This window comes from Trifolium pratense, linkage group LG6 (genome assembly GCF_020283565.1).
Source record: "Trifolium pratense cultivar HEN17-A07 linkage group LG6, ARS_RC_1.1, whole genome shotgun sequence".
Taxonomy (NCBI): domain Eukaryota; kingdom Viridiplantae; phylum Streptophyta; class Magnoliopsida; order Fabales; family Fabaceae; genus Trifolium; species Trifolium pratense.
The window spans coordinates 31,137,375-31,164,306 of NC_060064.1; the positions used below are offsets into that span (position 1 = coordinate 31,137,375).

The 26,932-nt window shown below is 35.4% G+C and overlaps 2 protein-coding genes across 2 annotated transcripts; one reads left to right on the top strand and one right to left on the bottom strand.

The window, feature by feature from the left end:
- Positions 1–1,122: 1,122 nt before the first annotated feature.
- Positions 1,123–21,794, top strand: LOC123891507. The gene is made up of 18 exons (XM_045941385.1): positions 1,123–1,643; positions 3,626–3,705; positions 4,806–4,856; positions 9,321–9,842; positions 10,064–10,315; positions 11,212–11,277; positions 11,468–11,647; positions 12,507–12,558; positions 12,652–12,933; positions 13,371–13,481; positions 15,542–15,733; positions 16,069–16,344; positions 17,346–17,969; positions 18,469–18,971; positions 19,072–19,132; positions 19,221–19,289; positions 20,181–20,690; positions 21,289–21,794. The coding sequence occupies exons 1-17, from the start codon at positions 1,467–1,469 to the stop codon at positions 20,265–20,267; spliced, it is 3,585 nt and encodes a 1,194-aa protein (XP_045797341.1). The 5' UTR covers positions 1,123–1,466; the 3' UTR covers positions 20,268–20,690; positions 21,289–21,794.
- Positions 21,795–23,198: 1,404 nt separating this feature from the next.
- LOC123891508 (THO complex subunit 4A-like) lies at positions 23,199–26,274 on the bottom strand. The gene is made up of 4 exons (XM_045941386.1): positions 26,022–26,274; positions 25,769–25,924; positions 23,917–24,290; positions 23,199–23,657 (listed from the first exon to the last, which is right to left on the bottom strand). Exons 1-4 carry the CDS (start codon positions 26,172–26,174, stop codon positions 23,441–23,443), a joined length of 900 nt encoding a protein of 299 aa, XP_045797342.1. The 5' UTR covers positions 26,175–26,274; the 3' UTR covers positions 23,199–23,440.
- Positions 26,275–26,932: the final 658 nt, after the last annotated feature.

Here is a 26,932-nt window from a genome sequence, read left to right on the forward strand (position 1 = left end):
TTAACCCGGCTCTGATACCATGTTAAATATGCTCGGATCTCATCCCCAAAAGCTAGCTCAAAGGGTGAGGTTGCCCTCACATATTTATACACTTCACATCCCGGGAACCTAAGCAATGTGGGACTTCAAACAATTTCCAACAACACAAACTACATATTCAACATTTGATCCGAGCATATTTAACATGGTATCAGAGCCGGGTTAAGGACTGCAATGTGGGCATTTGACCCAGGACCACGCTAGGCGTGAGGGTGGGTGTTGAATATGTTGTTGTGTTGTTGGAGATTGTTTGAAGTCCCACATTGCTTAGGTTCCCGGGATGTGAAGTGTATAAATATGTGAGGGCAACCTCACCCTTTGAGCTAGCTTTTGGGGTTGAGATCCAAGCATATTTAACATGGTATCTTCATTTACAATGTTCAAACATATAAATCACCTTGTTGAATATAAACACAAGATTAATACCTAAGTGAGTTATGCTTATGAGATGATTCATTTATTTGATTGTAATCTTTTCAAGTAGTTGACTAGAAATTTCACTTTTAAGGTGAATAAGTGGAGTGTTCGTCCACAAATCCCAGCTCAACTGCCAGAAATATTGAAATTGCTAGTGTCGGACGCCATGACCGGGGTTCGATCCCCTGTTCCTCCACTTTATGTGTGTGAGTTTTCAATGACTTGTCATTTCGTCTGTGTACCAAAAAAAAAAGTGGAGTGCTCAAGATTCGAACTCTAACTCTACCTACAAAATGTAATTACTCAATCACCCGAGTTAAACTTACTGAGACCATTTGATCATGATTTTTTTTTTGTCAAATAATTTAGGAGTATAATTTCACTCTTCAGGTAAATAGATAAAGTGTTCCGAATTTGAACCTCAAGTCATAAATATATAATATAATATTTCTACCAAGTGAGCTAAACTATATCAACCCATTGTAAATTTAATAGGGATTATTTTGGAAAGAAGTAGTTTTTTTTTAAACAAGGAAAGAAGTAGTTAAACATGCAAAAGTTTTAAAGAAAATTTTATACTACGAACAAACAAATATGGATTTTATGATATAATTAGGTAAAAGTAGTACTACTATGATATGATGTAATATGATGGTTATTTATAGTGTTTAGCGCATGCCAGCTAAGTGAATGACACAAGTGTGTTCATATAAAATGCTACGGAGTTACGTTACGTACAGCTATTACCCCAACACAAAGTACACTCTCGAACCCAAATAAAAAAAAATTAACATCAACTTTATACAACTTTTAATTAGTATAATTTTCCTTTTCTTCTTTCTCTCTCAAATCTCAATCCCAAAAACCAATTAAAATCAATCTTCAAATGTAGAACAACATTTCCAAACTTTGTTTTTATGCGCGATTTCTTTCATTTCAGATTCGTTTTTATTATAGCTGTCGTCGTCGTCGTAGTTGATTGATTTCGGTTAACCCGAACCCGAACCCGAATGGAATCGAATCCAATGTCTTCTTCTTCTTCCTCTCCTTTCACTCCGCAGTTAATCGGTGTTTCTAGGTTGAGATCTTCTTCCGTTAAGAAGTTGCCGGAACCCTTACGCCGTTCCGTCGCTGACTGCCTCTCTTCACCTCTCGCTTCCGCCACCGAACCTTCCAGAATTCTTCGGGTATTAAGCTTTTTCTTCATCTTCGCTTTTGTTTTTCTTTTCTTTAGATTTGTTTTCAGTAGTGTTAGTAGAAATTGAAATTGAAATTCATATCATATAGTAGTTGAAGAAAAATTAGGTCCTATTTTTAATTTTGTTATTATTATGATTTTTTTTTTATGACAATGCGATTGCGACCTAGCTTGTTTGGTAGAAAATTATGAAGTTATTTTTTGAAATTGTACTTATATGGTTGAGAATGAAATTTAAAGTTTTAGTACTGAAATGGGGAAGGGGTAGTTTTGTCAATGTAAGATCATATGGTTTGTTTTAATGAACTTGTGGGAAGAGTTGTTACTCAATGATACTACTAAATCTTGTATGTACCCCATCGATCATTTAAGTTTTATATTTAAAAACTAGTGTTTTTAAACATTTGTTGTAAAATTAGTGTGTTCAATAAATGTTTTGGAACCTATACCGGTTTAATGTCGTTTATTAGCGAGGGAAGGCTTTTAAGTTGTAGTAACGGATTAATGTCGTGTATTAACAAGGGAAGGCTTTTAAGTTGTAGTAACGAATGTAGATGAGGCTTTTTATATTGTGGAAAAAGTTGATGTCAAATGTGGCTGATGTGGCCAATGTTTCGGTCTTTCGGTTGTGCATCATAAATTATGATGTTGTAGTAGACCTCTCTTTAAAACACATGTGGGGGTACGTCATAGGCGTTACTTGTGGGAAAAGGCGTTACTCAATAATACTCACTCATGTATGTACCCATGACGTATTCAAGTGTTCTAGGTTTTTATATTTAATAGTGTTTTTAAACATTTGTTGTAAAAGTAGTGTATTCAATTAATGCTTCAGAACCTAAACCGGTTTATTGTCGTATATTCGCGAGGGAAGGCTTTTAAGGTGCAGTAACGGCTGTGGATGCGGTTTTTTATATATTGTGGAAAATTGATGTCAAATGTGGCTTATGTGGCCAATGTTGTGGTCTCTCGGTCGTGCATCATAAATTATGATGTTGTAGATGTTTCTTTAAAGCACACGCTAGGGTACACCATAGGCGTTTACTTGTGGGAAGAGGTGCTACTCAATATTCACTCATGTGCGAACCTATCAAGCATCTAAGTTTCTAGGTTTTATATTTACTAGTGTTTTTAAATATTCATTGGGAAATTAGTGCATTTAATAAATGCTTCACAACTTAAATTGACCTAAACCGATTTGATGTTGTATTTTCGAAAAGGTGGGCTTTTAAGTTGCAGTAACGGCCGCGGTTGTGTTTTTTTGTATTATGGAGAATCACGGTTAAATGTTGCTTCAATTGGGGTTGCGCGTCATAATTTAAGATGTCACGGAGTGATAAGGTTGGCTTGGTGGTTGAGGTGAGGAGTTAATGACTGAAGTGATGAAGAGGTTGAGAGTTCGATTACCACCCACAACATAATATTAACAATGCTAACATTTTCCATTTAAAACAAAACTATGATGTTGCAGACTTATTTAAAACCCTGCACGAGAGTACACTATAGCAACTCCCTGTTGGAATTTCTGAAACGTAATTTGTGGCTAGTCTCATCTTTTAATTTTTAAGTTTAGTCTGAGTGGAATTCACTTCGTGGTTTCTTAATTAATGTAATAGTTGCTTCTTTGATTTACGTTATAAAAAGTTTTTCCTTTTATTTGTTTTTGTTTATAAATTATAAGTTATCAATATTAATTAAATGGAATGGTGATGCATACATGTGCTAGAAGTTTTAGAAGTGCTGTCTAAATAAAATGAGTATTTCTTGTTTTTGATTATAATTTGTTTGTAACTCATGGTGTAGTCTGTGTATCAATACTTTTAGGGGTAAGATTTGATATTCATGTCCACGGCATAGCTTTTAGAGCAAATGTAGCTTTCCTTATTTTCTCAAAATTACTATATCATCTGTATGTGACCGAAGTCTCAGCCTTACCAATTTTATTTTACGGTGTATATATGTTATTAACAGGACTATCTGAAAGGCCCTACAACCACAGACATGGCTTATAGTGCAATTCTGGAACATACTATTGCGGAGAGGGAGCGCAGGTAATTATTACATTTATAATTTATTCTTGACACGGTGTAGTTGGTGATATCTTCCAGATGGCTTTAAGACCATTGTTGTAATATCAATTTGCAGTATACTTCAGTCAATGGCATGCACTTATTGAATTAATCAATCGCTAGGAACCTTTTATGTCTCTGGGATTAGAAGATAGTGCATCTATTTGTGCGTGTGGAATTAAATGCTGCCGTATTTGTGAAACTTGTGGTGCAATTATGATAGAAATTATACATGATAAGAACAAGATGTTTATATATATTGGTCCCTCACTCTAATTTCCCTCATTTCAGTATTGGCTTGTCTCCTTATTTCTTCCTTTTAATCTCTTATCCTCTCCTATAACAAACTGAACCTTCCTGTATGCAGTCATTCCTCCTGCTACCTGTGCAGGCAGCTATACCTTTTTTTATAGCATTATTAGTCCCCTCAAGTCATTTCCAGTTTCACGTCGACCTCTAGGGGAAGTTAGAAAAATTCTCTTGGATACCTCTGAAGGGTTCCCATGAATCCACAGAGTATGGGCAGCACTTCCATTAACTAAGGACTCCAATGACCTTCTCTAGGTTAGTCCTGTGATTTAGACCTCAGAAGGCTCAACATGAACCTTTAGTTCCCATTCTTAGAAAGCACGAACTAGCTAGGAACAGCGGAAACATGAAAAATTTCAGCCTGTATGCCACATCTTGTACTTTTTTCCACGTCCAGCCAAGGGCCATAGGTACCGGGCTTTTCATTTGGTTTTTTTATTATTGACCAAAGTCTAGAGGATTGGAACATCAAGCACGAGTCTGTTATGTTTTCCATGGTGGAACTGGATGGAGCTTTTGTACCTTTGAGTGGGACTAGCAAATGTTTGCCATAATGCCACATATAAGGCTAGATATGCAGAGAATTTAGTTTAGTTGAATAATTGTAATTAGCGTTGTACCATAACTCATCCCAGATGATTTACTTTGGCCACTTCTTAGTATTATATGAACCATTTCAAAATTCTTCCGTTTCTTTATTGCTTTAGGTTGTTAGTATTATACTAACCATTTCAAAATTCTCCCGTTTCTGACTTTGGCACTATTTTCTTCAGTCCTGCAGTAGTTGCAAGGTGTGTGGCACTATTAAAGCGGTATCTTCTAAGGTATGTTACCAGTTATTTGCATACGTGGATGTTCGGTATTTTAAAGAAAATTGTATCTTTGAGCATTGCCTATCTCTTTTCCATCCTCATTTCATAGATTTTTATGTTACTATAATATTGAAATCTAAATTTCCTTTTCTACATCATGGTCTCTGATGCGAACCGGAAATTTCGCAACTTATAAAATATTGAAGAAAAGGATTAAAAAGCACGAATAATGAAAACAATGTATTATTATCTGAAAATGAAAGATAAATGCAAGAGGATGAATATCCTAATGCCCACAGAGCAAAGCTCCTTCAAAGAAAGAGAAGACTCTTTCCTTGCCTAACCATAATGGTCCTAACAATAATCTTCCATAATGCCTCACACTCCCCTTACCTCACTATATATACTACTAAGAGGCATAACAAACTTGCCAACTCAGCACCATATCTCACTCACTAATTATTCATAAAACCTCATTATACTCTTTATTACAAGCCAACTCAGCTCCCTATCTCACTCACTAATTACTCATAAAACCTCATTATACTCTTTATTACAAGCCAACTCAGCTCCTTATCTCACTCACTAATCACTCATACTTGGTATCTATCAATACCCACCCCTTCAAAACAACCGTGTCCTCAAGGTTGGGATTTGCTTCCATTAAAACTTTGCCTCTATCAAATACAAATTGTGCCATTCTCCACATGACTTCATTAACGGACTTCATTAGCAGTACGTCTTTCTTTCCTACTGTTGGAAGAGACGGTAGTTTTCTTACGAACCCATTTGGAACTAGCCTGTTCACAGAGCTGAAGTTGAAGATCCATCTGCACCAGTATTTTGGAGGACCACAAATCTTTTTCTATTTCTTTATTGCAATTCCTATGGTGAGGATAGATTTGGGTTTGGCTCATAAATCTAAAAAATAAGCACTGCATGAAGATTTGCCATGATTGTGTGATAACCTCTAACTTGTGATTTCTATCATCAGATAGAATTTCACAAAGCTTCCCTCTATCATACACAAAATTCAGCAAACTGTATAATAATGGAAAACCTTTCCAGCCACATTCATGAGTAATAACTAGCATAAGAATATTGAACTCCCCTGGATCCCATTGTATGATCCAAATTGATGAATACAATGACATCATTTTCACAATGGTTAAATCATACCACTTCTCAAAATAAGCATTGACACCCCATTCCTCACTCAATCCTTCCACAGTGTGCTTTGAAGGCCAAATAAAATACCAAAGACCATGTGCATATGAAAAACATAGTAAACCCTCACTTATCTCTTCATTTTCACTCCACCGATAAACATCATTAGGAGGCATGTTGCAGTTACTTTCTGCTATCAGCATGACAACAACCTTTGCTATAGCATTTTCCAGCAACATGGCAAAACAACTTGATATATCCTCCATAAAATAAATTTTTGTATGAACAAATAACAGTGAGGATGTTATTTCTGTTTCCCTATATTTTACATTTGTAACAAGGAGTATGAACTTCATCACCTTTATAGAAAGATTATTGACCTTTCCTTCTTCAATTTTATTATGGACCCAAAAGTTCAGTGTTTGCCACCCCGAATAAACAGCTGAAATTGGCAGGAAATAAAATCTTGCATTATTGTCGACTGGACCCCTCAATTGCATAACACTGTCTTTGTTGAAGAAATTCACTTGCTTGCGAAAAACATAGTCTAGAGCTTCCAGAGTTGGCATCATCATTGCAACCATAACCGTAGGCATCAAGGTATATTTCCAACATGTAGAATTTTCTTGTATCAGCCAGTAAATTAGTGAGAGAGCAGACTCATTAGCTAGTGAATCACACCAATCAAAGCGCAACTTAAATTTTAAGCACAGACCACTGTGTGCTTTTCCTTCAAAGGCTACACAATTATGTTCCCCATTCATTGTATGCTCCCAGACCTTGCAATGGTGGTTGTAAAAAGGTAAAGGATATCTCTTAGTTGTAGAATCTGAAATAATTGTCTTTCCCTTCCTCATAGTTTCCTTTGCAAGTTTCCTTATGATTAGCATCCTCTCTATATTGGACACACCTTCTCTGCGGATGTATGGAGGAATTATAATAATATTCCCACTAAATTGATAGTGTGCATTCACAACCTTGAATTCTCAAATGAATTTCCACTTTTTGAAGACCTCCAAAGCAAAATCCAAACAAACCAATTTGGAATACGTGTCCATTAGTATAGAGACAACCAGAACATGACCACATGCTTCTAATTTCATAATAATAATAAGTCCCTGAACCTGGTCAGCAACCAATAACTCTGTTGAGATTCTACTGTTTCCCGCCTCCAAACGCGATGACTTCGCCAACATGCACCCCATGGCTGTTGCAAGGTCTGGTGGTTCCGGCGATGGTCCTCTCCGTGGGGGAGTCGTCGAAGGTTGAGTGGAATAAGATGGTTTATCCGGCAGTGCGCTAGTGACCGAGAGACGCACCACTTCGATCTTCTGCGATCTCACTTCCTCCTTCAACAAAGCTTGCCCACCGGTAGTTTGAATCCATGGTGATTTCGTCATGGACAACCCAATTGCTTTCCTCGACTCACCATCAAGTGTTTCTGGTTGTTTAATGCTTACCACTCGATGACCATTGTCTGGTGGCTCTGGTGGTGGTTCTGGGTCGAGAACAATCATTTGATCCCCTCTTGTTTGTGAAATCTCTTGCTCCAGGTTTGGATCCTCCACAGTTGTGGTGGCTTCCTCCAACCGCTTGATCTTCATCTTTTCCAACGTTTCTGTTTCGAATAACACATATGATTCAGTCACCGGTTCCTTGTGACACTCTAAGTTTTGTTGTGCACTGAATTCCATGACCGATGGTATCTCCGTTGTAGTTGTCGGAAATTTCTGATCTGACTGCTCCGATGAATTCTGCATCAATCCAGAATCTGTCTTGTTTCTAACCTCCATCGACTCTTCTTTGTTCCCTCCTGTCTCATTCAAAACGTATTCATGGTTTTCTTGCTCCTCACCTTCTGCGGTTTCAAGCATCTCCCACATATCTGGAATAAATTTCTTAATGAAAGCCCTTTCAAACGCCTCCCATGTGATATTCTGGTTACCTTGCTTACAATTGCACCACCAGCTGAAAGCATCTCCGCTGAAAGCCATGGCAGTCACCCATCCCACTTTTCTTTCTTCCACGAGCCAAGTGTTAGCCTTAAAATACCGATCCAACTGGATCAGCCACCAATAACCATCTTCCGTTCCATCAAATCTGGGAACCACCTTTGTCGATATCACTGGCTCAACGTCGAATCCGGTAGGTCGGACCATTGATGCGAACCGGAAATTTCGCAACTTATAAAATATTGAAGAAAAGGATTAAAAAGCACGAATAATGAAAACAATGTATTATTATCTGAAAATGAAAGATAAATGCAAGAGGATGAATATCCTAATGCCCACAGAGCAAAGCTCCTTCAAAGAAAGAGAAGACTCTTTCCTTGCCTAACCATAATGGTCCTAACAATAATCTTCCATAATGCCTCACACTCCCCTTACCTCACTATATATACTACTAAGAGGCATAACAAACTTGCCAACTCAGCACCATATCTCACTCACTAATTATTCATAAAACCTCATTATACTCTTTATTACAAGCCAACTCAGCTCCCTATCTCACTCACTAATTACTCATAAAACCTCATTATACTCTTTATTACAAGCCAACTCAGCTCCTTATCTCACTCACTAATCACTCATACTTGGTATCTATCAGTCTCTCTGTTAGATAAACCCTCAGTTGGAATAGTTTGTTAGTTTGAAAGTTAGTTAAGAGAAATCATAGGCTATAAATAACGTGAAAGAGAGAGAGATTAGAGAGGGTTATCTTTGATTTTGTAAATGAGTTTATAGTAGGTAGGAGCTAGGTATCACAAATACCTTAAATATAATAGATTTTGTAGCAAAAAACACTATTTTCTTCTGTATTCAGAACCAATACCTACAACTTTTATTCCTCAAGATGTGTTCCAACTATTGAAAATTATATAGTAGAATCACTTTAATTTTTTTGGGAGAAAATATAGAATAGAAAGAACTACGAAAGTGAACCATAAAATGTCTTCTGAATAGAACTCCAAAATCATTTCAACTGAGAAAAAAAAACACAGTCAGATCATGTTTCCAAAAACATATTTTAATATATTAATTTTCTTGGCTGATGGGTTTTCCTTGTAGTGACTAGTGACAAACCTTTATTCTCATGAAAGGGAATATGTTGGTAAATCCTTTGGTATTGTGCAAAATAATTCAGTTGAAGGTTCTTCTATCTATTAATTTATTAATTGGTTGCATTTTACTTAGATTCATTGAATGTCCGGAACAGGCAGCTGGTATCTTTGTATGATTGCCTATTCTACATCTTGTTTTATTGCTATTTAGCCATTATTAAGTGTTAAGAGCATGTTGGTTAATACAGATACAAACCGAGCGAAGAGACATTACTTCAGATAGATCGTTTTTGTTCAGCTGTAATTGCTGAATGTGTTATTAACCCAAATCAGCCATGGTCACAATCTCTGAATCGACAATCTGGTGCATCCACAACTCCATCTCCTTTACTTGTATCTAGTGTTGCTTCTGAGGCACATGTGAAGTCACTGAGTTATGTGCGTTCCCTAGTGGCCCGACACATTCCCAAACGGCTTTTTCAACCAGCTTCATTTATTGGACCATCTTCATCGGGAAAATCACTGCCGACATTGTCATCTTTGCTAAGTAAATCTTTCAATTCCCAACGTAGTCCTTCTATTGTTTCAGAAAAGGCAAGTCCCGTAAGCGTTACAGAAACATTAGAGAAAGACTCAACCGTGCTATCTGTCTCAAAGTCATTAAAACGTGAAAACATTGATGAAAAGGATGACCTAGGGTTCATTGCGCACGATGTTCTGAAATGGCGCTGGCTCGAGCAACCTCAATTGTCATCGGTGGGGACTGAAAGGTAAATAATATTTCAGCGTGTTTTCGCAGCTTGTTTTGAGAGAAAATAATTTGCTTTTTAAAGCTGACTGTTGCAACTGCAGAAATTAATAAAATCATATTATGGTCCCAACATGAGCTCATCCAAACATGCATTTGATACGTGGTTTTGGTTTAGGTCTCTTGGGTTTTCACTCATTGTGTTTAAAAAATTGACTCAATTATTTAACATGATTTATGCAGTGATCGTGGTCATTATATGACATCACATAGTAGTTTCTTAGAAGTAGGTGCAGCAGCTTTACTCGTAGGAGACATCGAATCTAAGATGAAGGGGAAACCTTGGAAATTTTTTGGAACTGATGATATGCCTTACCTGGATCAGCTGTTGCAGTCTTCTCCTGTAACACCAATTACAAATTCTGTCTCTGCTCGTTGCCACCTAAGAGCAATAACAGCATCGAAACGCAAAAAAGCAGACTCTCGTCAGATATGGCATGTTCTTGAATAACTCGCATAGCTTTTATTTTTTTCCAAAATTTTCTTCTTACTAATGTTTATTATTTTGCTCTGGGCATTTGCTTTTATAGCTTAGATTTTTTTCTTTCAATTTTTTCTTCATATTAATATCTCTTATCCAAGGTCATAGTGTAGTGTCATGCCATGATAAATCTTACCAACTTTATTATTTTGTTCCGATTATTATATCAGATTATAGAAAGAGCATGAAAAATTAGGAACTAAGAATTGAAAGGAGTGTACCTAGCCTCTTAGAATTTTAGCATAGTCTGGTAAAGGCAAATTTGTTACGGTGTCTTGTCATTTTCCTGTGGTTTTCAATGAACATAAATCATACATCAGAATTATTTTTGTATGTTGCCATTGGATTGACATGTGCGGCTAAATGATAATTTTTCTGGAGAATCTTTGGTTTGCTTTATGGAAATTTTACTGTTGAGTAGTTGGCTGCCGCAGTTTATTTTAATGATTTTATAGATTCATCTTTTCTTTCTGTACACTTATCCGAACTCATTCTCATTTTTGTACTCTTGTTTTTCCTCCTTTATAAATTATTCTTATTCTGAATAAAAAATAAGTACTGTTAATGCAGTCTTTTTTTAAATTCTGATTAGTGATGAATTAGTTAACCAATTATTACTGGAATGTTCTGTGAATTATCATGCTCTTTGTATGGGTGAAATTGTGTGAATAATGTTAAACTGCTCCTCTACAGTTTGATATTCTCTCTCACTCCTTTTTTGGGATAAATATTTGATATTCTTTTGACTCACAAGGCCGACTAAAAAGTCTGCATATTGTTTTTACTACTTTGGTTTGTTGAAGGCTTTTCATAATTTGATTTGCTGTTCTGAAGATTGCTATTTCTCCAGGGAGGATTATCCCGTGATTACATTTCGTCCCCGAGCTCGACAGCTTTTCCAGTACCGTCATTACAGGTATTGCTCGTGTTCACTTGAGATACTTCAAAGGAATTTGATAACAAATTTTTGCATCCGAAAAGCGCCTTTGCTGATTATAAAATTCCTTACAATGTTTTTTTATCATACTGTAATTTTAAATTATTGATATACTTGTGTTTGTGTTTCTCATTTTACACCTCACAAAATGATCTCTTTTGCTGACCAGTGAGCAACAGCCTCTACGATTAAACCCTGCCGAGGTACAAGAAGTTATTGCTGCAGTTTGCTCTGAGGCTTCTTCTCCAAGCACCAATGTTATGACAGTGTCAACTAGACTAGGCAATAACAGTGGAAAACCATCGACAGATGTGGCTGTTAGCGTCCTTATTAAACTAGTTATTGACATGTATGATTCAATTAATTGTTGTCTTCGTTTTATTCATTTCTTGTTTATCATGTGATTACCCCAGTTCATGTGTTTCTCTCAGTTTTACCATATATTCCTGATTCCCATGATTGAAATTTTAAATTTTTTAGTTACAGACAACTTTAAAAATAGGATGAGGTAAATTAGTTTTTCATATAAGAAAGAGGTGGGGTTGATATTGAACATTGATGAAAAATGGCGCTGGATGGGACCACTGCTTATTTCAAAAGTAAATAGTCAGGCAAATATTGCAGATTATTTTTATTGAAGTTGGCACCCCTGTTTCAAACAAAAATAAAAATGTATTCAAAGAGTCAGGCAGAAGTTCTTGGCATCTGGCACCAATTTGAGGAAAGCCATTTAGAAGCTGTTGCAATGAAAAACGGGGATGCAAAAAATAGTCATGGAACTTAACATATTTTGTTCTCTAGTGAACTAAAGATTCTGGGGCTAAACAGATAAAATTCATCGTTTTATATGCCTGAAAAAAATTGGTCACGCTATATTAGATACATTGCATATATACATGTGTTTGTGTGTGTATGAATAATTTGTTGACTTTTGCAAATGGCAATTTAATTATATTTTGGGTCAACGGATTTATTGTTAACATAATGTTATATGTAATATAAAAGCAATATCAAGATAACATTACATGGTATTTCAAAACGGAGAAGATCATATTGAGTTTTTCATGTTAGGAGGTATATCAGGTTGAGTGCTGGATCCCTCCACAGATTAACTCTGTCCATCTACTTGATTCAGCTTTTCTGATTGTTTCACATATCTATGGTTGTTGTGCTGTTCTGAGTTTATTGTGTATGATATTGTTCTGTAGGTATGTTTTAGATTCTCAGACAGCTGCTCCTCTCATTCTTTCTATGCTTGAGGTGATACATTAAAAAGTATTTTTTTTCCCTTTTTTTTAGAACTTATGTATTTGTTTTATTTTTACTAATTTATATTTCAAATCCATTTTTCAGGAGATTCTTAGTTCTTCTGAAACAGCTTGCAGGATCCGCGCTTTCGATTTGATTCTAAATCTAGGGGTTCATTCTCATCTCCTAGAACCGATGATTGTTGATGATGCTATAATTGAAGAAGAATATTCTCCAGAATCCTACTTTGACAGCAACGATCGAGTTATGATGCAAGGAAGCATGGAAGGAAATTCTCCAAACAAATCAGACACAGTCTCTGCCATTGATAATTTTGAGCCGTGGATTATAAATATTCTGTATGAAATACTGCTTCTACTTGTTCAGGTATCATTTAGCAGAAAAAGGAATTGTCGAACAAGATTATTGCTTGTGTTTTGTAATGATTTTTCTTGGGTGGGAATATCTGAATGACAGGTGTCAGTATTTTGTTTCACATTCAACAATATATTGATACCTGTTATACATGATATGATGTAGATGCTTTGTCATTTGAAATAAGGCAGGTATATCTTTATTTATTTTTAACGATAATTGATTGTGAAATAAGCATACAAGAAAAAAATTTAATCTCATATCTTGTACTTGCGCAAAATTTCAAGATGAACTCTTAGTTGGATTAAGAAAAACTTGTATCATCTGTTTCATAAGAAGATTCTCAAGACAATTATGTTTTCGTTCTTTCAACTTTTTCTTAGATGATGGTTCATTGATGCTGTTCTCTAACTTTTTACACTTCTATGGTGATCAATTACTTTGTACAGACAGAAGAAAAGGAGGAATCTGTTTGGGCATCTGCACTCAGCTGTTTGCTTTATTTTGTCTGTGATAGAGGAAAGATCAGGAGAAATCGTTTACAAGGACTCGACATAAGGGTGAGAAACAATATTCCCCTCCTATTTTTCACTCTACCAGTGTTCATGGAAATCTTATTATTTGTTTCGTACTGCATTCTGCAGGGTAAGTTTTTTGCTTCACTTTTTGTAATATTGGCCAGCGAGTCTGGAAAGAAAGGATGCTTAGTGATTAGTGAATATGGGGAGTTTCCTTGTTTTGTCTTGTTAGAAAGTTTACATTTAAGAAAGTGAAAGCATAGGGATGTGAGATAATTTGTTGAACAAAATAACTAAAAGAATCAAAATCAACATTGTTCCTCTTACTACTAGAAAAAAATATGGAAGGAAAGAAGAAAAGTAAGAACCTATTTATTCTGTTTTGAATACAAAGCAAAGTAAAACTTTCTCAATTGGAGAGTTGTACTTTTGCTCCCTCAGGTACCACATTTGTGCAATTATGTTCCCTGTGTTTCAATTGTGCAAAACTGAAAATTGGGTCTCAAGGTTCACCAATTGTTGCAATTTATCTAGTATTAGTTGTCTAATTTGTAACACCAGAAACCTATGTTGCCTGCGTGAACCTAATGTGGTGCTAAATTAAGCCAATTTGGCAAGTTGATGTTGCCAAAAAGAGTATCTCTGTGACAAGATGAAGAGGCTCTTTGGGAATGCTTCTAGAGCAAATATTACCATGCATGAGGGACCTTCTTTGGGCACATCTACTTGCCAGGATGGCCTAAGTTAGTGCCAATATAGATCAAGATTGACCATGTAGGCTCATGGCATTAAAACTTATAGTGTCAGTGGACAAAGGGATTTGATTGTAACAGTTGGGTTACCCGAGGGATATAATTCACACAATCGGAACCCGGAGAACTAAAATTGCAGTGATACTTGGGAAACCAAAATCGTAATCAAGCCTTAAAACTAAAAGGACATGAGGCTTTTTCGAAAGCTGAAAAACTAGACCAATTGTAATTTTTTTTTGCGAATAATGTTTTCACCGTGGCAGTATTGCAAGTAGAGCATTCCATTACTGTCAATCTCATTATGGGTGGCGAGTCCTAACCTTTTTTTTCATCCCTTTCATTCTGTAAGATTTGTGCACCCATTTCCTTTCAGTTTCTCTATAATTCACCTTTCTCTTAAAGTTTAATCTTCTCTTAACTTACACATTGTTCCAACTAACTATTGGTACTCTACTGTAACTTTTTTTAACTGTTGGTATTTGGACCTCCTCCTTGCTCATACAAATGACACTCTTGGTTTTTTAAAATCCCTCTAAAGGCTTCTGGGTAATACATATGTAACTACTTAACTATTAAGCTACTGCACTGATAGTTATTGGCTCAGTTACAACCGGCACTACTATTTCTGATGCCTACCATGTAACATACTTGAGTGACTTCTGAATTTTTATAATACAGATACAGTTGTGCACACTTTTAGTCAATGATATCTAATTCTCTCTCTCTCTCTCTCTCTCTCCCTCCTAATCCCATCAATAATTTTACATCACTTTCTCTCTGGTTGATTGGTTCGCAAATAATATTTGGTTTAGACGCACACACTTCATGTCTTCAGCAGTACTGATTCTGTTTTATTGGAATTATTGAATATCTCGCAACTCATTCCGTAAGAGTGGCAAAGGGTGTGTTGATTTGTGTTTTTCTCATCAAGGAATATTTGTTTTATTTACTTGCTTACAAATCCTGTTTTTAAAACTAAGTTACATAACTGTTGACTTTATTTTTATTTAACATTGTTATTGGGTTATGTTTTAGAATTTTTCAGAAAACTGAAAAACGCACGGTAAATGAGGTTCTGAAATTATACTATAAATGTTCTTAGTTTTCAACTGTGTTCTCATTTGTTTATAAATTCCATTTGTTTGACAGAAGGCTATATAATTTAAGTTGTGTTTTTATGCATTTCAGCCATGGAATAATTCTTACTACATTAGTTTGTGAATCCTGTTTTCTTTAGTTTGTGTTTTTATGTAGTAATTCATTCACTGGTTTATGTTTTATTGTCAATGTGCCTTATGTCATTAATTATGATATCTGTGTATAATATAGTTACTCCCAATTTTGCTTTAGGTTCTGAAGGAACTTATAAGAACCAGCAGGGAGAACTCCTGGGCAGAGTTAGTTCATTGCAAGCTGATTTCTATGTTAACCAACATGTTTTATGAAGTTCCTGATGAAGTTACAGAGCCTGTCTCTAGAAAACCAAAATTTCTCGTGGATCAACTTGATCTGATTGGAGGACTTCAATTCATTTTCATCGAGGTATGCATATATTTTAACTCAATGTAATTCCAAATCCCAATAGAGTTCATTAGTACAATATCACTGTTGTCCCTTTCTCGTGCTAGATATATTTAGACTTTGTAACGCTCCTTAATCTTGAGATTTTGAAGCTCTCCATAGGTTTTTCATGACTTCCGCGGTTATGCGCAGAGTAGATTATCCATATCATCTAATTGATAAGATTCTAGCTTCTTTTTTCCTCCCTTTTTCAGAATAGTATAATTGTAAATAAAGTTCTGAACTAGCATCCTACACTTAGTATTGCTTAGTTTCAAATTGCATGACTTCCCCTGTTTTTACCTATGTTGGTACAGTATTCCCTTGCAAACTCAAGAGATGAAAGGAAAAATCTGTATTCGGTGCTTTTTGAGTACATTCTGCATCAAATAAATGAAACATGTATAGCTACAGGAGTAAACGAATACAGTGATGATGAGATCCAACCTATTGCTTCTCTACTTGCTCAAGCAAATGCGGCCGAGGCATTTTATATTTCTGTCAAACTTGGGGTAGAATGCATTGGGGAGATTTTGAGAAGATCAATTGCATCTACTTTGTCCAGATATCCTAACAGTGAACGGCTAAATGAGGTATGTCTACGATATTCTTTTCTTGTATATTGACCCCTCCGCCTTCTTCTCCTCTCCTTTGATGATTGTTTATTACCTTAGTTTGTGGGCATAAGAGGGCCTTCAAATGGTTCCTTAAATATCAAAAACTCATGTAATAGGTTTTTTTTTGTAAAATATAGAAAAACGAATCTATTTTTGTTTTTAAAGGACATTTAACCATTTGGACACCGGAGAAGATATGCAGAAGAGTTCATCTAGTATTCTTTTTATGATGTATATAGCCTTATGTAATACCTTCAGAAAACTGGATATCAAGATTTCGTCTAGTATTTTTTAAGGTTGTGTTAAGTCTTATGGTAATACCTTCAGCAAACTGAAAGGTTTGCTACAGAAACAATTTATGATAAAAATTTGTACATACTTTAAATGCCAATATTTTTAAGTTGTATGGATTGTGCTTGATTTATGCTGCAGCAATCGGAACTCTTCAGTAATTTTGCCATTCATGTTATTAATAGTAAAGATTTGTCTGTCATAATTATCTGAGTTCCCAAGAATTGATGCTTTTTGAGGTAATTGTATAGTATTGAATAGTGAAAGGAATATTTAATTAAATTTTCTTATTTGAAGTTAGAGTTTTCTTTTTTGTTGTAACCAAACTTGAAGATGTATTTTTTCTCACATTCAACATTGTATATTCGGGTCTTTCTTCAATTGGCTGCAAGTGTAGATAACTGATTAGACGTAAGAATTGAGGTCATCAAATGCTGTTACTGAGATGCTCCTGTCTCTACCCTAATGTTTGCTCTAATTCACTGAATAATGTTAGGATGAATGCTGCTTTTGTTCGGGTCAAATATAGGCTTATTTTCAATTAATTTTACTCCTGTTGTTTAAAAAGCTGGAAGTTGTTGTTACTTTCTATTGGAGATATATTTTCTTACGTTAGTATCTTAAATTAAGTTTATTTTAGACTTACATTCATTTGTATCTTGCATGTTTCTTGTAAATATTTGCAGCTACTGGAAATTGTAGCAGAGAAGTTTGACACTGTAATAAGTTCATTCACTCATTTGGACAAAGAATTCTGTCATATGATTGAGATAACAAAATCTCACAAGTTTTCTGAAAATATGGATGGTGCGGCTCTGCAAAATGGCATTGATTTGCAGGCAAAACATTCATGGGTCACTTTACATTCCCTTCTTCATTCTGAAAGAATTTCGTACCGTCAAAATGGGTATATCTGGTTAGGTGATTTGCTTATTGCTGAAATTAGTGAGGAAAGAGATGGAAATATATGGTCAAGTATCAAATACTTCCAGCATAAAATCGCTCAAGCTGGAACTCAAGATTCTTTGGATACATCAAATATCCCTTTGTCCATTTTACTTATGTGTGGCCTTCTAAAGTCCAAATACAACTATATTAGATGGGGATTTTTGTTTGTTCTTGAAAGGCTTCTTATGAGATGCAAATTTTTGCTAGATGAGCATGAAATGTTGCTATCAAACAGCAAAGTTCTGGAGTATGGGAAGAAAGATTGGCATCTTGAGAAAGCCAATGCAGTCATCGACATTATGAGCAGTGCTTTGTCTTTGGTGTTTCAGATAAATGAAACAGACCATATCAATATTCTGAAGGTAATCGTTTCTGAATCCAACATGCCTTTTTGCTAAATATCCTCATATCATAACATTATATGCGTATAAAAGAATGGAAAACAACAATAGTTGCAAAAATGCAGCAATTAAATATGCATGTTCTTTATCTTATCATTGAAAGAGAAAAACACCATAGTTTGCCAATTGAGGTTGTTGGAGGAACTTTTAGAAATTTCTGGTCATCATGATAGAGCATGTTCTTTTATGGGATGTAACAAAATGAGTGTGTGTCAAGTGAAGATGTATGTATAAAATGAAAATACGTTCTACAAAATCTGAAATCACATAGACCTTTAAGTAGCTGAAATGTTTCTTTTGTTATAGATGAAATCCTATTTCAGAGTTATCAATGTAAACGCAACATTGGAGGAATGTTTAGAGAATGTTCTATTTGGGTTAACATTTAGGATGTCGGTTTAAATGCTGTTTGTCATATTTATTACCTGTTTTGCTCAACAGTTTCTCTATTTCTAAACAGATGTGTGACATACTATTCTCTCAATTGTGCCTAAGAGTTCCTCCTGCTACAGCTCCATCATTTGGTGATGATGTGCAACATGACAGAAATTTAAATCTCACTGGTGCAAACAAAAAATCTGACATTGATAATCATGTCCTCAAACAAGATAGTTTCCACTGGGATGAACGAAAGGAAGAATCTAATAGAAAATCTGGCTACCCTATTAACTACCATCCAGATCACGAGACTGCATCAATGGCTGCTCTTCTCCAAGGACGAGCTATAGTCCCCATGCAATTGATTGCACGTGTTCCTGCTGCCTTACTATATTGGCCACTCATTCAATTGGCAGGAGCAGCAACAGATGATATTGCTTTAGGAGTTGCTGTTGGAAGTAAAGGAAGAGGAAACCTGCCTGGTGCAACATCAGATATTCGGGCCATACTTATCTTACTTCTTATTGGTAAATGCTCAGCAGATCCTGTTGCTTTCCAGGAAGTAGGCCAGGAACAATTTTTCAGGTAATCCAAAATTTCTATATTCTTTGTAAATTGGTTGCCCTTCTTATTTGTAACTTTTATATATTGAAATGTAAAGCACGGGTGTTCTTGCATCTGGCAGGGAACTTTTGGATGACACAGATTCAAGAGTGGCATATTATTCTTCTGCGTTTCTTCTGAAGGCATGTATTTGAATTGATTTGTGCTGTTGAGTGTATTGCAGAAATAAATATCATTTTTTAATGTTGTAATAATTTTCCATTGCTGCAGCGAATGATGACGGAGAAGCCAGAGAAATATCAAAACATGCTTCAGAATCTTGTTGTTAAAGCTCAACAGGTACTTTTTTTTTTAAATGAAACCTTAGATTAACATTTTAATCTTCTTCCATTTTAATCTTCAAATTCTGTCTTTTATATCAGTTAGTAGTTACACGTAACTTCTTAATTTTACATTCCCATGTTAGAGGGTGAGAATCTTTTTCCCATGGAATTAGAACACAACTAACAATGAATTTCCACTTGCCTTTATTTGTTTGTTCTTGATTTTCAAACTAAATAAACATTTTAAAATAGCTTTAGGAATATCAAGCACTTGCCAGGTGATACTATTCTTTGTGATAGGATTCTGAGGAACACTATTTATGTCGAAATCTATATCACGTAACTGTTACGATAGTTTTTTACCAATCACAGACATTCATAATCATAACTGTATATCGTGAGTATAAATGTAATATATGTGAGAACAAAAATAAACTGCCTCAATGTATTCTTGCATTTTGTACTGTTCTTTATTTGTAACAACAATTTTTCTCATAACTCTATACCTTGAAAAGTTGAAACAAGCCCCCTGAAACATAAATTAATAGGTCTAGGAAAGTCTACATATTTTGGAAGGTACTCACGCCATATGGTGAGTTGTACAAATTAATTCTTATTTCAGGAAGATTATATCTTACAAATGCAACCCGGTGTATAAACTCTAGATGTTGTTGGGTTTAGAGAAGGTCAGAACCCATTGGGTCTATGGTAGGCATCCTTATCCTGAATTGGCTATAGGCTGATTTCAGTGTTTTCACAACTCAAACATGTGGCCTTGTAGCAACACAAATCATAGTGTCAATGCTTCCCTTTCCCTCAGTTCATTTCATTGTGTTGTTGAAATAAAAAAAATGATCTTCCTGTAAAATCTCCGCCTATATGATTATGTCTTGCATTTGCAATGCAGAGTAACAATGAAAAGCTCTTGGAAAATCCATACCTTCAAATGCGTGGCATAATTCAACTGGCAAATGATCTTGGATTTGACTTGTGATCTTCATGGTATGACTTTTTGGAGTTGGAGGTGTGTTGGTTTGACAAATTGTCGCCATTGATTCTCAAGAAAGATCTTCCATCATTCAATTGGCTTAGATTTCAAAATTGTGATTTAATTTTTAACATGTCCGAGGAGGGTTTAAGTTGGCCAGAGAATGAGAGTCGGTGGAATCAGGCTGCTTATATTATTGATTGATTATTCCAAGAAGTAATTGACAGAACTCAACATGCTGCATGCCCTCAATTCCTGTTGATCTCTTAAGTGATATTACTCTTTTGGAGAGCCATGCTTTATCTGCCATCATGCCTTCATCTTCCCTGTGTATAACTGAGAGAAGGCAGGATTCTGTTAAGGAATAATTTTGAATGCACCTGATTTTGACCCAGCTACTGATTGTTGCTGAGCTAGGCCTGCATTCAGGTACATCTCTTCCGTTCTATCTTGCTTTGTCGGGGACCATTTGTATCCAACTGGGCTTTTGCAACCAAGCCTATTCATAAATAGTTACAAGTTAGAACTAAAAATGACAACCATTTTCTTGAAAACCTAATCTGTAGCTGAGTTAAGATGATTGGTACAGGCTAGTAGGCATTAATAGACAAACTAAACTTTGTGATATTCAAGGCCTTATTGCATCTAACTCATTTCTTTAAGAGAAAGCTTTATACAAACCAATGTTTTAAAAACCGAATCAGACGATTCAACCGGTTGAGCCCTGAACAAGTCAGTTCACTAGTTGGTTTGATCTCAGTTACATCGCAGTACGGTTGAACTGCCGTTCAATTGTGGTTGGTTCAATTGGTTTTTCATTTGTTACATTTTTACTTTTTAATACTTCTTATTTATTTATCATCTGGTTCCCAGTTGAACCAATGATCCAGAGGTCTCACCGGTTCAATATCCAATTCAGTTTTTAAAACATTGACACAGACCATCACTTATTCAGTTATTTGATTTTACTTTGGTAGGAATAGTTTTTTATGAAATTTATTTACGTGGTAAATTTGTGTGAATGCAGTTGCTGGCTGGTGTGCATTATATTCCAAGGAAACTGTGTGCAGAACTTCATAAGATTCTTTCTTTTGTACAGGATTAGATTAGATTCCCAACTGGCCTTCAGTTTTTCATTTATGAAGGCTACCTCTATGCTTGCTTATTTTTACTTGGCATACAGGATCTTTCATGGGAAAAGATAGAACTCAGTTTATTTAAGTTGTTAATATATTAATATAAATATCACAGGTCACACAAGGAGATCCTTTTCATAAGGGGTATCATGGGATGTCTACTTTTAGATGCATCCCTAGCTGCTCTCCTTGTTTTCTGTGAATGTGTGATTTTATGTTTTCTTTTCCTTTATGATTGATTCCATTTTTGCGAAAATTGTAACATGTAGTGAGAAATTACTATGTACATTATTATCTATACATGGTTTTGTCAAAAGAACTTGTCATCAAAGTCTTTATCAACAAACCTGCAAGTTGCACTTCTATACTGCAATATGACAGATTCCGTTTATCATTATTCACTTGCTCTCGTAGGAAATGATATCTGATTTCTGTGTTTACTCCTTCCATGAGCAACATGGTGCTTTGCTAGATCAATTGATGATTTGCTATCCGATAGCAATCTCACTTTCTCGTCTTTTCTTAAGCCCAATTCCTGCATAAACATGCTTAACCATTGAGCTTGACCAATTTCCATTGATGCAGCTATATATGTACTCAGCCTCACGTGATAATAATGGCACCATTGCTTCCTTCTTTAAGCACCAAGAAAATGGTGCATTATCATACATGAACACATAAGTTACAATACTCTTCATGTCATTTATGTCACCACTCCAACCAGAATCAAAATAGCCATACATTTAAGGTTCTAATTGGTCCTAATTGAATGCATACAATATTCCAAGTACTTCAGTTCCTTTCACATATCTCAAAATTCTTTTGGCAACTATAAAATGAGATGTCATAGGTTTATCCATAAAAAATAAAAAATGTTGTTTGAAAGGCCTTAACTGTTTTAAATAAAATATTTCCAAGGGCACACGATACACAACTGAGTAATCCAAACCCTTGCAATAGAATACACAACATAACATCAACCAAAAAAAAAGAAAGAATACACAACATAACAAACCTACTCGCCCAGTTGGATAGAGAGGGGACCAAATATGCCTTTTTTCGGGAACTTTGTGCATTGCGCGAAGATTATCCACAATGGATCGCTATCTACATTAATTGCATTTTGCAGGTCCAGAAACTATTGCATGCACATGATACACCACTGAGTAATCCAAATCCTTATGATAGAACCGAGAACAAAGAAGCCTCTCCTTGAACAAAAGTGGGTGTTTGTTTAGATCGATTGCAATATAACGTTTCTTTTATTGGTTAGCTGAACCATAAATAAACTGGGCTCTCAAAAGTGTTTACATATTCATGACTTAGAACTGAGTGAAATGATTTACATATTCATTTATGTGTTATTTAATTATGATTAAAAGGTAAGATTGAAATATTAGTTTTTCTTTTTTAGCATTTTACAATATATTCAAACTTAACATAATTCTTACAGTAGTACTTTATTACAAAATTTTCACCTAAACTAACATAATCGGTGATATTTTTGTTTATCTTTGTTACAAACATAATAGATCTAACAACCAAGGGTAGTAAAGGACGGGTTTATACTCAACCCTAAACTATCCCTAAATTTTGGTAAGGTCGATTCTTTAGAACCTAACTTGTCTCTTTACCATAACAAACTCGACATTTTGTAGGTCAAATGAGACAGGCAGAGACTAGACGAGTCTTCAGGTAAGTCATCCACATCCCTACATTGACCTACAGATTATTATTCACCACCATCCAAGAAAATATATATCATAGCAATTTTGATTTTCCAGCAAATGAAAATAATAGGTTTCTCTATATCTCCGCCACGCCATCCAAAACAAGTAAAAATCATGGAAGATAATGGCTTTGGTTGGCCAAACATACTAAGTGACCCAAATTTGTACAAAGGGTGCATACTAATATTAACTTAATTGAAGTCATGCAAACTAGAACTCAGACATATGATCATTATCCTGTAACCAATTCTTTTCTGACCTATTTATTTACTCATAATAGGAATTTCTCTACCTATTAATCATAATATCCCTTTCAATTTTTTTTGCATATCTGCTTAGCTTCTGAGCGATACTTCTCCAAGTCTTCATCAAGATCTTCAACAGACAGCTTTGGAATATGGCGTTTTGCTTGTACACGGCGGCGATACCTCTCAAAGCCATGATCAATATCTTTAAAAGATGCCTTTTGTGTATGGACCTTCGCTCTTGGAAGATGACCATGTGCAAAGCTATTAATCTTTCTCTCTTCCCTGTGAAATAAAACAGTATGAAACAAGTAGTAATTAGAGAGAATATACGTATCTCAAACAAGCGCGCGCGTATATATAAACCTCAACCAAGAACTAATTTAATATATGAACAGAACTTGAGATTTCATGGAACAAAGTGCAACATTTAACTGAAGTTTATTAGATGTTAGACAAGTTAATGAACATTTACAACTCAAACTAGATACATTAAAACTTAGATGGCTAAGAGTTGATAAGATCAGGAATCGGAATTTCGCACCTTACAAAGACATCACTTGGTATTCCCAGTAAGCTACTACGACCAAGAGCAGGAGGCATATCAGCAGGAGTAACCAAACTTGTTCCAGAGTTCATAAGACCAGGAATCGGAATTCCACACCTTACAAAGCCATTATTTGGTCTTCCCAGTATGCTATCAAGAGGTGTTGTGGCGGCAGCAGTAGTAACCAAACTTGATCCAACAAGCTCAATTTGCAATGTCTTTCCATCAAGCTTCATATTGTTGTACCTCTTGAGGGCTGCTAAAGCATCAGACTGCCTTGTAAAGACAACTTCTGCTGTTCCTTTTGATCTCCCAAACTGATCATAGTGAATGGAATATCTTTCCAACTCACCCTCTTCTAAGAACAACAGCTGTAAAGGGAAGACAAGAGTTCTCAATTTTTCACATTACTTCAGTGACATGAAAACATAGTTTTTTTTTACCGGAAAACAAAAGGGTTCTAAGAAAAGGGGGTGAGGGAAAAATATCTTTGACGAAGATCACTTGGGCATAGCATTAGTAGTAGGGGCGTGTCTAGTGTCTTTATTTTTAAACAAAAAAATGCAAAAGCATCATAACAGAGTTGGTGGTGTTTGGGTACATGTTATACCTTCAAATTGCAATAATGAGCTAATGACTCATTGATTCATCTCAAAAGGGGATATAAATGAAAACACACTTTGAGACTCAAATTCAGATCCACAAACCAGATTGATTTTGAGGTTGTCATCATCAGAAATAACATTTACTTACACAACTAATTGAATATGCTTAGCAAACAGAAGGCAAGCAGCAATATTCTCAGAGCCAATATCTCCCAAGTAAACTATATGTTCTAGACAACAGAACATAGAAATGAACTTCCAATAATGCAGAGAAATTAAAAAGTAAAGCTAGTGTGTGCATGAACTTCCAATAATGCAGAGAAACTAAAAAGTAAAGCTAGTGTACGATCGCAAAAACTTTACAGCAGGAACAAATTGTTGCACCAACAAGGGGAAAACATATGATGATACACACAAAAACACACACCACAAGCAGAATCAAAATGACACAAATTATACTAGAGTATGTGCATTGTTATTATGAAAGAAAATCTAGTAGCATATGAAATGCGCAATTTATGCAGGAAGGAAAAGGCCATGCCATGATGTACTACTACTTAATTCTCAGATTTCAACCTGTTCGACTGTTAGTACTTCATTCATCAAGACTTATACTATATATAAAATAACCCACAGCTATTAACAGCATAAAACCAAAGTCTGATATGAGAAACTTGAACTGAGGGCTTGACTGAAATAAGCAATTTAGAGTAACTTTAAGCAGAGTTACTTAGCTCAATCACTCATTATAAACAATGAACTTTAACAATCAAAACATTAAAAATTCTTGTTAAGTGGATCATCTCCACAAGTTTTTTTTTTTAAATTCAAACCATTAGATACTTCATCAAATAACTTCAAATAAATCTTTCAAATTCACATTTGGCCGAATAGGGCTTTCGCCCGAAAGCCCTCTTCGTTACCCAAAAAATAAATTCAAATTCACAAAAAAAATTGTGGACTTGATTATCAATCAATATAACATGACAACGTATATAATCAACAATTACATTAGTGAAATTCAGTATTTATAATGAGTTGTTAAGCGAAGTAACTCTGGTTAAAGTTAATTTGTTCAAAAATAATAAGTTGATATTGCAACAACACAACCATGACAATAACAGTAATCATATATTGCAATAATAAGAGATAACTAAATAAATAAATTTCAACAAAGATAACGATGATAATAAACAAAAAAATAACAACAAAAATAGTAACAATAATAATAATAAAAATAATACATGAATGTCTTCATCGGTAACCCTTTGATCCAAGTTAGAAAGATAGAGTTTAGTGATAGGTTTGGTTTGAACAGCACCATGATCCAAAACCATTTCTTGAACATCAACACTACTTCTTCTCCATTCTTCTCTCGCAACCTGCATTTTCATCACTTCCTGCATTTGTTCCATTTCAAAGTCAAAATCAAAAGCAATAACACTGTTTCAGTTCATTTTTCTGCTATTCAAAGGAATGAGTGAGTTTTGAAGTAACCTGAGGCTGAGAAACGGAGTACGGCATCATTCTGACCGGATTACGAACGGCGAGGTGGCGGTTTGGTCCGTGACCGTGAACGGCGTTGTTTTTGCGGCGAGCGGTGGATTTGTTGATGAGTTCGTCTAGTGACATGTCCATGCCGGCGGCCATTTCGTCGGAAAATGGGAGTGAGAGTAGGGTTTGTGTTGTTTTCCGGTGAGAGAGTAGTGAGTGTTGTGCAGAGAGTGTGAGAGAAATAGAGGGAAAGGGTTTTGTAGGGTACGGTAGGGAACATGCATATGGTGCCAAATTTGGGTAATGACTAATGATATACCAACACGTGTAAGCTTTTTTTTAATCAATACAATTAATTAACAACACCTGATAATTACCAATCCTTGGTTGGTTCAGTGGTGATTGGCGCTGAACTTGGTAGGGAGGAGAAGAAACAATACATAAATAATTAACAATACAATTTATGTTTATTTCACTATCCATATTTGTAATAGTATTCGAACATTTATTTTTGACTCATAGTGTATATGTGAATTATATTAACCTTCCACTCACTATCAAGTAGATATCTAACTCCTTTGTATAAGGCTACACGGCTACACTTCATGACACTATCAATATGACGATTATGTAAATCAGGGAATCAAAGTCACTTGATATAGTGGTGAGGAGTTTGGGTAGTACGTTATAGATTATGGATTTGATTCTCAGTTTATCTTAAACAAAAAAAAAAAAAACAATAAGGGTCTGTTTGGTTCGGGGGTTTTGGAGGGGAGGGGAGGGGAGGTGAGGGGATATTTTAAATTAATTGTGTTTGGTTCAATTTTTAGGAGGGGAGGGGAGGTGAGAGGAGGTGAGCAAAATACCTCCAAATCTCAATTTTTGCTTCCCCCCAAATTGGGGGGATTTGGAGG